General features: G+C 38.3%; 3 protein-coding genes across 3 annotated transcripts; 2 read left to right on the forward strand and 1 right to left on the reverse strand.

The window, feature by feature from the left end:
* Nucleotides 1-1,304: 1,304 nt before the first annotated feature.
* LOC127362814 (olfactory receptor 4D1-like) lies at nt 1,305-2,799 on the reverse strand. The gene has a single exon (XM_051399060.1). The coding sequence runs from the start codon at nt 2,312-2,314 to the stop codon at nt 1,379-1,381; it is 936 nt and encodes a 311-aa protein (XP_051255020.1). The 5' UTR covers nt 2,315-2,799; the 3' UTR covers nt 1,305-1,378.
* Nucleotides 2,800-4,380: 1,581 nt separating this feature from the next.
* Nucleotides 4,381-5,903, forward strand: LOC127362807 (olfactory receptor 10A6-like). Its single transcript, XM_051399052.1, has one exon. The coding sequence runs from the start codon at nt 4,671-4,673 to the stop codon at nt 5,637-5,639; it is 969 nt and encodes a 322-aa protein (XP_051255012.1). The 5' UTR covers nt 4,381-4,670; the 3' UTR covers nt 5,640-5,903.
* Nucleotides 5,904-11,302: 5,399 nt separating this feature from the next.
* LOC127362818 (olfactory receptor 11A1-like) lies at nt 11,303-12,518 on the forward strand. The gene has a single exon (XM_051399063.1). It carries the CDS (start codon nt 11,520-11,522, stop codon nt 12,450-12,452), a length of 933 nt encoding a protein of 310 aa, XP_051255023.1. The 5' UTR covers nt 11,303-11,519; the 3' UTR covers nt 12,453-12,518.
* Nucleotides 12,519-14,270: the final 1,752 nt, after the last annotated feature.

The following is a 14,270-nucleotide window of genomic DNA, read 5'->3' on the forward strand; positions in this document are numbered from 1 at the left end:
TATCACATTAAATATATACATATATGTATATATTTAATGTGATATACATATATATGTTAACATTGAATTATTGTACAGTCTAAGAAACATACAGTCAAACTGAATTAAAACCCTATCTAAATTATCATTATCTCTGGCACGTCTGGCAAAGGGAACAGAGAACGAGACCTAGGCCTCCACTCTGTGTCTGAACTATCATAACTGTCACAATCCACAGGTTGACATCTGAATATCTATTTGCTGGTTTCTGCTTTTCCCAAGTCCACGGGTTATCTGTCTACCCCTGACACATCTGCGATATGGATGAGAAATTTTAGTGTCAACGTTTCCTCAAATCTCCCAGCATGTTGTAGTCCATCAACAACTCCAAGGCTTGCACAATCATTAACTACTTCATGGGCATCTGAATTTTTCTGATTCAGATGCAGGGATTCTGCAGCATCTTTGGTGATGCATAAAAATTTGAACCCCTCCTCGTTTCTGGCGGATCTTCATCTTTGTTTGTTTTTGGACCTGGAAAGATCTGTGCCCCTTACAGTACAACAGGTAAATTACAGCATTCCATCATAAATGACAGAAAATCTCAGTGAACATTTTTAAATGACGTGAATGAAGTGTGAATTGACTTTAATTATCAACTGTTTAACTGTTCCTTGTATCCTATACATATTTTATTGTTATTATTCCTTCCTTTGCTCTATTCTATCTTTCACATATCCTATTGTTCTTAGCATACCTCAGTGATAACAAACTGCTGACCTGGGGCCATTTTAAGTCCTCCATTCCTCTCCCTAAAGTCTGCGACATGATATCAAAATATAATGTAATCCAGCCTGGAGGATTGATATTTTATTTTTCTATTTTTTTCTAGTTCCCTTCATATACAATTATAAAAAAACACAAATCTGTACTTCGTTTGAGGCAAAATAATGTCAAAGTTGCAAATGTGTGCAAAGGATTAAGAAGAGAGCAGATTTTGGGCTTTCATTTGTTTGGTTGCGAACAACAAATATGATATAAAAATGTATAGAAACTGCTGTTTGCATTTTTTGTTATGTATGATGGAAATATTTTCAGAATATTGCCCTTTCTTGTAGTACTTAAACGTATCCCTCCTATGGAGTGGCCCAAAGACAATGTGAGTTTGAGAGTCCTGGCACACCTGTTCTTGCTATTTGCTGCTTCTTTCGTTTTTTATAAAACTGATTGTTTGGTTTTATCGCGCAGTATTTGTGCGATTGTTGTTATTCTCTTGTATCTTCACACACAGTTACACTAGACAGTAGTATTATCAAACAAATATCTCATTTATTTAATGTATTTATTTTTATTCTGTTGCAAATCTGTTAACATATAACATACATATAAGACATTTGTATTAATTTTTTTCTCCAAAGAGTAAACATTTATATGCAATGCGTATTTTGGACATTTTCAGTCCATACAATAAAGGGTTAAAGAGTGGTTGGCATGTCAGCCAGTATAAAGACAAAAAAATGCGCAAAATGTTGGGTAAATTGTTTATAATAAACCTGCTCTGCACTATTTCAAAGAAACAGCCACAAGAAAAGTTGAGCAGAGAAACAAGGTGAGGTGTGCAGGTACTGACAGCTTTCTGTCTGGTCTGTTTGGAACCAGAAAAACAAACTTTAAGGATCCTTATGTAAGTGTAAATAATTAGAATTATGAGACCAAAGATTACTGTAAACATGTGACAAAGTCCAAAGATGTTATTAACTGTTGTGTCAGAACATGCCAATTTGACAACATAATAGTTGTCACAGTACACTTTGTTAATGATGTTCCCACACAGCTGTAAAGGGAGAGTCAAACCAGCCACTATGAGAGTATTGATAAGAAAAGGGTAGAACCATATTACAGCAGTAAGGATAGCAATCTTGTTAAATGTCATACGTGTGTTATATTGTAGAGGATAACAGATAGCAAGATATCTGTCATAAGACATGACGGCTAAGGTCAAAAATTCTACACCTCCATACGAGTACAAACAGTAAATCTGCAGGAAACAAAATGAAGCAGAAACAGTGTGAATGTCAGAGAGAATCTGAACCAGAAGCATTGGAAACAACCCTGTACTACCATACAGTTCATTTACAAACAGGCTGCACAGAAATATGTACATAGGTTCATGTAAGCTTCTGTTCATACAGATAATCACAATGAGCAAAAGATTGGCACAAACAATTAAAATATAAAAAGTAAGAACAATCAAGAAATATAAGTATTTAAAGGTTCCAGTGTCAAAGTAGGCACCAAGTGTGAAATATGAAACCTTTGTGGCATTTAACATCATCCTCCTTTTGGTTCTTAAAGCAATTATCAACACTGTTCAGTGGATTTACATATCACAGTAACTACTGTATCCAACATTTTCTCACAACTGTGTGAAAGTTTAACAAGTTTACATTTCTGATGTGAAAGAAAACATCAATAATATATAAACACACCTCAGTGTATGAACACCAGTCAGATTCAACTGATTGAAAACAAATGTCACAAATACTTCAAACTTCCTTAGTTAAAGTCAAAGTTGTGATGAATCCTAACATTGATCTGCTCACCCGTTGAAGCCACACTGCGACCCACCAACTGAGCTGGGACACTGATTCTGCTTCTTTTAACCCTTTCAATTCAAGGGGACGCCCACAACAGCAGTCTGACCTCATTATCAAATCACTCACTGAGTGTATTGATATTAGTATATGTATATGTTATAAAGAGTTCGGTCTAGACCTGCTCTATTTGAAAAGTGTCCTGAGATAACTTCTGTTATGAATTGGCGCTATACAAATAAAATTGAATTGAACTGAATTGAATTAGTTTTGTTCATGTGAGATCATTGTTGAAGGAGTAAGATATTATGGGCTACATTCACACTGCAGGCTTTAGTGCTCAATTAATATTTATTGCCCTGATTGGATTTTGTTTGTTTGGCTTTAAAATGTGGCCCATATCATATTCCAGTGTGAACAGGTCATGGTCTACACCCCCATTATGAATGTCCATCTAAAAGTCACATGAATGAGGTCACATTGCAAGAAATCACACCTGTATCTGATGTGGACCACATATGAAAGTGGGCCACATAAGAATTATAGAGATCAGATGTGGTTTGTGCTGTTCACACTGTCATAACAAAACAGATCTGAGTCACATTTAAGCAAAACTTTTGCCTGCAGTGTGAATGTAGCCATAGTTTTTAGACACATAAATACAAATGCTGAGGGCTAGACTGGTCCAGGTCTAACAATGCAATGAATGTAGCACCAAATCATATAGACCAGGTCTAGACTGTACTCCATATAACACTACCTACAATTCCCTGAGCAAGCACAATTACATCAGCAAGCATTTGGCTGTGTTGTTGTACCAGGCCTGAACATCATTATTAAGTTAATAGTGAACTGAATTCATGACATAAAGAGCTGTGGTGTTCTAACCCTCATCAGGGAATAAGTTAATGATCAGTGATCACACAGTTGCATACTGCACACAATGTACACCCTGACCTGCCAGTTATTTATTGTCAATTTGGAGGATGAAAAAATTCTTCCTCCATCTTGCATTCCAAATTCAGCAGAATCTCTTGAACCCAAAAGATTTGTAATAGCATAGTTACCACATTTTATTTTCTGAGCCCAACCTTCCAGTATAAGTTCTGACTGTAGTTTGTGCCCATGTGAAAGTGGGACTGAATGGTGTACTCAGATAATAGGGATGGTCATGCCATGGTGCTGGGAGGGAGATCGTCGAACTTCAGATGCACAAGGGATTCATGTTGATGCTGTCCCAGTCGTTGAATGGTTGACCAGAAATAGTATTTTTATATCAAATGATTAATACATCAAAATAATAAATGAAATGTTTCAGAATCTTACATATGGCACGTGTCACATCTGTGAGCTTCATGCATGTGCTTCAGTGGCCAAGCTTCTGAAAGTGTCCCAGCTAGAAATGTCAAATGTCATTCATGTCTGAACATACCTCCAAGAGAGATTGGTGGTAATAGAATAATGCATTCGAGAAATACGGTGTGTTCTTATTAATGCCAACAAGGTGGAGCTATTGGTGCCATGCTTCAATATGTTGTGTACATGCTTATGGAAAAGCTGTGTACCAGGTTTCATCTTATTCAAAACAACAGATATGTAGATGTAACATGTTATTGTTACTGTGGCGCCCCCTGTTTGTCGAATTGAATCAAATGCGATACACTTGTGTATGTACAACATTTTTGCATTGGAGACTTATGGACCATGAAGTGCATCAGGCCACGCCTTTAAATTATGATAACCAATTACAAACAAACGGTAAGCAATATCAAAGGATACACTTGTAAGTCTAATTCAGGGTCATCAAGTTAAAAGAAGCACAAGCAGAGTTTCATACACAGTCTGACTCCAGCAGGTCAACAGATTCATACAACGTCACAAACTGTGGGCTGTACTGTCTTATGTTATATAGACTTTTAATAAGGGTATGGTGAGTTTGGAACATTTCTCTCAATTGGTTTCTTGATAATGATTTTCCTTACTGTGTTTAGACTGAATACTATTAGTGTATTTAATACATTAGCTGCACATAGTACCAAACAAAAGCTTAAAGTTTAACTAAAACAAAATGTAAAACTTGGTGGAATTAATTCATCTATGAACAGTGTTATGACTGCTTTAAGAAGCAAAAGGAGGATCATGGTAAACTCTACACAGGCTTCATATTTCACACTTGCTGCCTACTTTGATACTGGGATTCTTAAATACTTATTTTTTATGATAGTCATATCTTTATATATTTTAATTGTTTGTGCCAATCTTTTGCTCATTGTGATTATCTGTATGAACAGAAGCTTACATGAACCTATGTACATATTTCTGTGCAGCCTGTTTGTAAATGAACTGTATGGTAGTACAGGGTTGTTTCCAATGCTTCTGGTTCAGATTCTCTCTGACATTCACACTGTTTCTGCTCCCTTTTGTTTCCTGCAGAATATGGTTTTATTCTGTTATGGAGGAGTGGAATATTTAAACTTAACTGTCATGTCTTATGACAGATACCTTGCTATCTGTTGCCCTTTGCAATATAACACCCAGATGACATCTAACAAAATTGCCATGCTTATTGCTCTAACATGGGTTTGCCCTTTACTGCTGTGTATTGTAATGACATCCTTGAGTAACTCTTTACATCTGTGTGGGAACATTATTGAGAAGGTGTACTGTGACAATTACTCTATTGTAAAATTGGCATGTTCTGATACCACAATCAATAATATCTATGGACTGTTTATCACTTCAGTCTCAATCTTTTGCCCTCTAATTCTAATTTTTTACACTTACATAAAGATTCTTAAAATTTGTTTTTCTGGTTCTAAACAGACCAGACAGAAAGCGGTCAGTACATGCACACCTCACCTTGCTTCTCTGCTTAATTTTTCTTTTGGGGCTTGCTTTGAAATATTACAGAGCAGGTTTAATATGAGCAATCTACCAAATATTTTAAGAATTTTCTTGTCATTATATTGGCTTACATGCCAGCCAGTTTTCAATCCTTTACTGTATGGTATAAATATGTCCAAAATCCGGATTATATGTAAAAGTCTTGTTTTTGCTGAAATGTAGACTGATTTCTGATTTCAGGGTTTCCCAGACATTGAAAATGCGTCTGTGGTTGTTTAAGGCCTAAAATATGACACTTCAAATTCAGCTGCACAACTGCTGTGATTAGATTTTGTTTCCCATAACAATTTCAAATTGCAGATTTTCTTATCATGTGTTATGAAATGCATTTCCACAGAGATGTATAAAAGAAAGAAATAACAAATACATGAAATGTTACTTATTGAAAAATGAACTGCAAATAAATCATTAATCATACAATGTAAACCATACATTGCATTGATATTTCTCAACCCAAATAACAATTGAAAACATTAAAAAATACAGTATATGTAAAGGTAATGTCAACACATTCTATGAAATGTATATTAAGGCTATCTTATCAGAATACCTTTTTAAAGTTATTTAAACTAAAACAATTTGTTTAGAATCATTCTGTTTAAGTTACTAAACAGAGATTCATGATGAATGTGTGAAGGCCTCAACTTACTGTTAGTCTAGAGATTTGCTACAGCCTCAGCAACTCAAAACAGAAACAAATTATTGATTCATAACATAACATAGGTTTTGCAATAAGATGAAAATTTTTATCTTATTGCAAAACCTTTGTGGCATCCTCACACGAACTTAGGTGTTTTATTTCTATTATATCTTGGAGGGACATTGGAGGGTGACATTTGTTGCTCTTTGGATTTGATTATACATATTTTTGTAAATAAATTTGAGTAGCTGATACTTTGTACAATGCGTCAGTGTCATAAACCCCCTTAACTCCCAAACAGTACATTGCACATTCAAAAACCTTGCATTCACATGTCCCTGACTTGTACTGCATCTTGTTATATAGGCCACACCATTTCCACCAATAATAAATAAAAAAAAAACCAAAACCACAGAAAATGAAAAACCCTTTTCAAACTCCTATCTGCACAAAACTTTGCATGTATGATCTATTGACCATCCTGATCAAAAGTTGTGTGAAGAATTTTGATAATCCAAAAGGTTTAACAACTTCCTCTATGTTGGACTCAAAACACGAAGTGATTTAATATCTTCACATAGGTTTGTCTGATTAACACAACTCTTGGTTCAGTAGTTCCACATGCTTCTCTGAGGCACAAGTTGGCCACTAGGGGGCACTTTTGTGGCAGAATAGTCAAATATTCTAAAATTGAGTGTCCGAACTAATGTTTGGGCCTGCAGGTTTGGCTTTTGCAGCCTCCACAGATGCTGGTTGTGGCTTGCACCGGAGGCTTAGACCCTGTCAATACCCGCTTGCAGGTCTAGCTACATATTGTGACTCAAATGTTTGTCCTAGTTTGAGCTTATTCAAATATTTATTTCCCCAAATCTCTTTTTTAGTGTTTAGACAGAAAATATAACATACACAGTAGACATTAGTGTAAACAGTGCAGTACTTATACAACCCACTCCTACTCACACCAGTTCTTGGTGCTTTTTCAGACTGGAGGAACTTTTTCATACTTCTTAGAACAGTTGGATGTCCTTCATCTTGTTGTAATTGTCATAGAAACGGTTGTTGTATGTTGCACTGAAAGGACGTTGCTATACAAAATGCTGGCCAGCAGCAAGTCTATAGGTGGCGCATACCCTAAACAGAAAAAAAAGGCCTTGAAGGTATAGGTCTGAGGCGAGCTGGCTTCATGCTCATATTTGATTCAGTGTAAATAAGCAGATCCAGTGTAATGATGGATTTTCTTTACAGCAGTATTGCAGGATCATCATTAAAAAGGGCTTGAGTTGGTGAGAAGGAGGTGCCCATTAAGGTGCCAGTTCAGGGTTTTTCCAGGACCTCCTGTGTGCCCCACGTACTAAGGCCTAACTGCAGCAACCTGGGTTCAATTCCCACCGCCCTTTGCTGCATAGCGTCCCCTCTCTAGCATCCTCAAAAAAAGCTCTAAAAAACACACACACACACACACACAAAAAGGACCATGTGTGCATGACCTCTATGATTAACCCTGGTAGGAACTTTTAGAGGAGGTCGAAGCTATAAAAGGTGTTGATGGACAACACAGACAACACTGTGGATCACAGGGGTCTCAGAAACGTGTGCCCACTCAGATCAAAAATTGTCCTGAACTTTCCTTTTTTTTCGTGATTGTGAGGAAATAGAATTCAATTCAATTAAATTTTATTTGTAAAGCACCAATTCATAACAGAAGTTATCTCAGGACACTTTTCAAATAGAGCAGGTCTAGACTGAACTCGTTATAACATTATTTACAGAGACCCAGCAGTTCCCACCATGAGCAAGACCTTGGAGACAGTGGCAAGGAAACACTTCTTCTTTAAGAGGCAGATCCTCGGACAGACCCTTCGGCTCTAGGTGGGTGGGTGAGATATATATATATATATATATATATATATAGAGAGAGAGAGAGAGAGAGAGACACAAAGGTGCACAGCAACAACAGTGGCAACAACTACACTAATACGAGTGACTGATGATGATGAAAATGAAAAAGATGATGATGACAACGACAACAACGATGGGGACAATGAGCAGTGACAGTAGTAATAATAGTAACTGTAGTAATAATAATATTAATAATAATAATAACAATAATATCAGTGATATTGGCAATGGCAGTCAAGCAGGACCATGGCAGGAGGCTCCACCAGGATCCATGAGAACCTGCGAGACGAGAAAGCACAAGAACTCCGGGGAAGAAGTGAAGTTAGTAACATGCATTAATGGGACATGAATGAGTGCAGAAAGAGAGAGGAAGAGAGTAGCTCAGTGCACCATGGGAAATCCCCCGATAGTCTAGGCCTATAGCAGCATAACTAAGGGATGGTTCAGGACTCACCTGATCCAGCCCTAACTATAAGCTTTATCAAAGAGGAATGTCTTAAGCCTACTCTTGAATGTGGTGAGGGTGTCTGCCTCCCGAACCACAACTGGAAGCTGGTTCCACAGGAGAGGAGCTTGGTAACTGAAGGCTCTGGCTCCTGTTCTACTTTTAGAGACTATAGGAACCACAAGTAGCCCAGCATTCAGAGAACGTAGTGTTCTAGAGGGGTAATAGGGTACTATGAGCTCTTTAAGATATGAAGGGGCCTGACCATGAAGAGCTTTATAGGTGAGGAGGATTCATTTAGGCAAACATACTCCTCGTGGGACAACCAGGTCTCAGTAAGACAAAGTAAATCAATATCATAATCTGATATTAATTCATTCACTAAAACAGCTTTAGAGGACAGAGACCTGATATTTAACAGTCCACATTTAATTCTCTTATTTTGTGCTACTGAGGAGTTAGTTTTAATTTTATTAGATTTTTATGTTGAACTGTTTTTATTTCTTTAAATAATTTAGGTGGTCGGGGGACAGACACAGTCTCTATGGGGTTTTGGGTGGGTGACTGTAGTAATGGAAGCGCAGAGAAGTGTGTAAGACAGCAGCTCTGCTTCCTGGTCCTAACTCTGGACAGGTCAGGTTTTAGAGATAAACTTCGCCATATTTCTAGATAAGAGAGCTGCTCCATCCAAAGTGGGATGGATGCCGTCTCTCCTAATCAGACCAGGTTTTCCCCAAAAATCAGAATCAGAATCAGAATCAGAAATACTTTAATAATCCCCGTGGGGAAATTACTTGTAGGGGGGGAGGAAAAGGGAGAGAAAAACAAGAGGAGAGGGTAGGAGAAAAAAAAGCTGCTCCCAGACTCTGCTCCTGTAGGGGAGTACAGTGTGGGACTGGGAAAAAAAACCTCAGCAACATAAGCACATCACACTTTACAACATAAAAACTCAAAACAACTTGCAACAAGGGAGGTGGGAAAGGGGGGTGGAGGCGTACCAGCGCAGACAGGCAGCCGCGGCGCAGTCAGCATCGGCGCAGCCTTATCGGGTCCTAAACAGAGTCAACTATCAACAGTTGTCTGTGAGGGAAGGGAGGGAGGAATAGGGCAGAGCGTCTCACTGCAGCGATCTCCTGGAGGAGTTGTTCCAGCAGCGGCCTTGGCCAAGGCCGGTGCTACTGAGGGCCGGAATGCAGATTAGATTATGATTGTTTGGGTTAGGGCGAGTAGTCCATGTTGCGGTTAATGACCACAGTCTGAGCATTTACAGCTCTATCCAAGATGTTTTCCATGTTGCGGTGTATAACCACCGTCAGTGCACTGACAGCTCTTTCCAAGGTGTTTTCCATGTTGCGGTTTATACCCACAGTCTGAGCGTTAACAGCTCTGCTCATGTCAGGCAGCTTCATGGGGCTTTGGACTGCTGACACTGCTTTGGACTGCTGACACCGTCTTCCGAATTTTCCGATACACCAGGGCAATGCCTAATCCAATCAGCAGATAGCCTGATATCATGGTTCCGAATATGTAGAGATCCTCGATGTCCTCTACGGAAAGAATCGCCAGGCACACGACCCTCCACTTCTCCCAGGAGTCCATCGTGTAACCAGCGGCAAACGTTCCTTCAGGGCAGGCAGGTTCCCCCGAACCCGAGCTTCTCGTCGAGAAAATTCTGTCAATTGCGTTGAGAGACCAGTTGACTAATTCCATGATTTAAATGTGGAGAGCAATGCGGGGAGGGGCTCCTAAAAGTTAGAGACAAGACAGGACGAGACTTGAGAAGCAAAGCAGGAAAGATAAGGGAGACGGGAGGGAGAGAGAGATGCGTCCGCCTTCGTTGAGAGCAAGGACAGAAAGAAGAAGAAGAAGAAGAAGAAGAAAAAGGCTGCCAGTTATCAATGAAGCCCACATCGTTTGCTGGACATAGCCAGCGGTGGAATGACGACATGTGGCTATACATGTCATCACTGGTCACATTGGGCAGGGGTCCAGAGAAAACTACGGAGTCCGACATTGTTTTAGTATATCTGCACACCGACTCCACATTAATCTTAGTGACCTCCGATTGGCGTAATCAGGTGTCATTACCGCCAACCTGAATAACTATGTTACTATATTTACGTTTATTTTTAGCCAGCAGTTTTAAATATGATTGGATGTCGCCCGCTCTGGCCCCAGGGATACATTTAACTGTGGCCACTGGCTTCGCTAAATTCACGTTCCTAACTATTGAGCTGCCAATAACCAGAGTTGGTTTCTCAGTGGGTGTGTCGCTGAGTAGGGAAAATTTATTGGACACATGAACCTGTTGGTGGTGAACTGTGGGCTTCTGCTGTCTGGTGCTATGCTTCCTCCAGACAGTCTCACCATTCATACCTTTGTCTGAGTATCTCTAACATCCTCTGAGCAGGTCTTTAAAAGAAATAAAGAAATGCAAATACCTAATAAAGTCATTTTGAGTTGAACCCTGATCCCTGAAGTATTTTAGTTTAGTTTCTGTAGGTGTTTCCTAGGGATGGAATCCGAACCAATAAGCAGTTGCTCTTTGTTCAGGCAACAGCACATATTATAATAACACACATTTTGTAACAGCCACCACAATATGTAATAATTTATTACAAAATGTGTGAAATGTATTACATATTGGGTTCAGGCTCTTCATTACACAATGTGGCAGATTATTACATAATGAAGTGAAAATGTACTCTCCAGTTATTGCATAATGCAGTGTTATGACATCATTATCAAAGACCTATTGGTTGTCAGTATGCTGTTGTGGGCATTCCAACTCTTGAAAAGGCTATAAGAAGCAGAAGCACAGTTTCAGCTTGTTTGGAGGGATTCAGTCTGACAGGTGAATGTTCAGACAATGTCTTACCTGAGCATTATACAGAACAACTGGGGAATGGTAAATTTGTTTCATATTTCAAAGTCATTTTCTTGATATTGAATTTCTTTCCTGTTGTCCGAATTCTGGGTGTTTGATGCCTCAGCTGCACATGGTCCGTGGTTGCTTCATACAAGAACAAGTGTTGTGATTGTTTTATGAACTAGGAGGATGATGATGATAAACGCTACACAGGTTTCATATTTCACACTAAGTGCCTACTTTGACACTGGGGTTTTCAAATATTTATATTTTGTGATCATTATGTCTTTGTATATATTAATTATCAGTGCCAATCTTTTGCTCATTGTGATTATCTGTATGAACAGAAGCTTACATGAACCTATGTACATATTTCTGTGCAGCCTGTTTGTAAATGAACTGTATGGTAGTACAGGGTTGTTTCCAATGCTTCTGGTTCAGATTCTCTCTGACATTCACACTGTTTCTGCTTCATTTTGTTTCCTTCAGATTTTCTGTGTGTACTCTTATGTGTGTGTAGAATTTTTAAATTTAGCCATCATGTCTTATGACAGATATCTTGCTATCTGTTATCCTCTACAATATAACACACGTATGACATCTGCAAAGGTTGCCATCCTTATTGGTGTAACATGGTTATTCCCTTTTCTTACTATTGTTATTTTGGTATCTTTGAGTGCACCTTTACAGCTGTGTGGGAACATCATTGACAAAGTTTACTGTGGAAACTACTCTGTTGTTAAACTGGCATGTTCTGACACCAGACTTCATAACATTTATGGACTCATTTACACTGTTATCTCAATCATCATTCCCCTAATTTTAATTCTTTACACTTACATGAAGATTCTCAAGGTTTGTTTTTCTGGTTCCAAACAGACTAGACAAAAAGCTGTCAGTACTTGCACACCTCACCTTGCTTCTCTGCTTAACTTTTCTTTTGGTTGTTGTTTTCAAATATTACAGAGCAGATTTGATATGAGCAGTGTACCCAATATGTTGCGCATTTTATTATCATTGTACTTTCTCACATGCCAGCCTCTCTTTACCCCAGTACTATATGGACTGAAAATGTCCAAAATCCGCAACATATGTAAACGTTTGTTGTGTGGTGAAGTGTAGGTCATCACATAGATTAGTTTTACATACATAAAAAAAACAATAAATAAATCACTCTCCTAACTGCAACAGTGTCAACGCAAATAATGTCTCTAGTTTGATATGTGTGTGTGGAAACTTTGTCTGAGATGATTAAGCTCAGGAGAATGTTGATACTGATATTGTTACCTCATGATACCGAACATGTCACTACCTTAATAGACAAAGTATTTTACCATTTTAGTGAATCTGTATGTGGCTTCCAGAGGTATGGTGTAACTCCTTAATCCAGAAGTATAGTTCTTGTTATCTCTATTCTGTACAAATTAGCTATGCAGTGCATTTCAGGTCAAGGGGCACGATTCAGGATACAAGTATAATAACTTAAAAAGAAAGCAGGGGTGTTGTAGACTTTATTCCATGAGCTGAAGTTCAGCAACAGTGTGCCTTCTTCACAGCATGAAGGAAAAGCATAACAATATGATATTTATATCTTCCTGTGCATCCAGATGTATGAGATCATGTGTATGAAGTAAATAAACAACTGGATTAAATAGTGTAAATAAAATAGTCAGCATTATTCTTAGTTCATTTAATTAAGAAACTATAAAAAAATCTTTAAAAGGTAAACTTCCACCAATACTAGAAATTAGGAATGCAATATTCCTACCAGCCAAAGTCCAGAAAACTAACTGGCATCAGCGCCTGTGTCGATTAACATCGAGACAATGTGTGATTGTCCAGACAGGGAGGCAAGGGATGAGAGATGCAGATAATAAAGGATCCAAATTATCCTTACCAACTGACTTTCCAGTTATTGAGAGCCTGCAGTACTTCAACAATAGGATCAGTTTGCACCTGTCAGATCAATAACTAACTGTGAAACTAAGGTTATTGCACACGTTCTTCTGTTGATCAGACACAGTTGTCAGCCAAATATTTTTGGGGGGCTTTTTTTCCCTTTCTTAGATAGGACAGCTGTAGACAGGTTGGATTCAAACCCATGGCCATTGCAGCAAATGGGGTGCCAGCTCTACCAGGTGAGCTATCTGGGGGCCAAGTAGTCAGCCAATTAAAATTAAGTTCACCCAAGATGATCAACACTGAGTTACAGAACTGAGAAATTAACTGAGCTAATCTATTAATAATAGATCCTATATTCATTTTCAGAGCTAAGATCTGATTTGGTAAAGTAGCAGCATAAAGTACTGTGACGGAGAAACAGGATGTTACATAAATCGCTACCCCCTCCCCTTCTAATTTGTTGTTGGGGATTAAAATGGTTTAAAGGGGCACCAAACTGCGTAGGTGCAGTCAATTAAACTTAGCTGACTAAATGATCAATTACCAAATATAATACAAATAACTAATATAACAATATAACAGTTATTTGTTACTAAATATAACAAAGTTGTTTCCACTTGTTAGCAGTGTGCTAACCAGGAATCTTTAAGACAAAGGCTGACTTGCGTGTTGCAGGCGGCGGTAATTCTTGTTGTCAGTGGGTCTGCTGCAGGCGGACTGCACTGGGGTTTATAGAGAGCCATGGCCCGATGTGGACCAGGGGAGCAGATAGTAGAGGGCAGAGCACACAAAGAGCGACATGGCATTTTGTTGAACCACTGGTCACCATGTCATCATGGGTATCATGTTACGATAACAGGAAGTCATGGGAAGTGACAATCATGATGAAAGTTCATTTAAATCAGTGAAAATTATGTGTGTGTGTGTGTGTGTGTATATATATATATATATATATTGTATATACATATATATATATATATATATATATATATATACATATATATATATATATGTATATATATATATATATGTATATAC

Source organism: Dicentrarchus labrax, unplaced genomic scaffold (genome assembly GCF_905237075.1).
Source record: "Dicentrarchus labrax unplaced genomic scaffold, dlabrax2021, whole genome shotgun sequence".
NCBI classification, from domain to species: Eukaryota; Metazoa; Chordata; class Actinopteri; family Moronidae; genus Dicentrarchus; species Dicentrarchus labrax.

Excerpts from the sequence above, each read along its gene's own strand:
- LOC127362818 (XM_051399063.1), top strand. The coding sequence starts at position 11,520 with ATGATGATGATAAACGCTACACAGGTTTCATATTTCACACTAAGTGCC.
- LOC127362807 (XM_051399052.1), top strand. The coding sequence starts at position 4,671 with ATGAACAGTGTTATGACTGCTTTAAGAAGCAAAAGGAGGATCATGGTA.
- LOC127362814 (XM_051399060.1), bottom strand. The coding sequence starts at position 2,314 with ATGATGTTAAATGCCACAAAGGTTTCATATTTCACACTTGGTGCCTAC.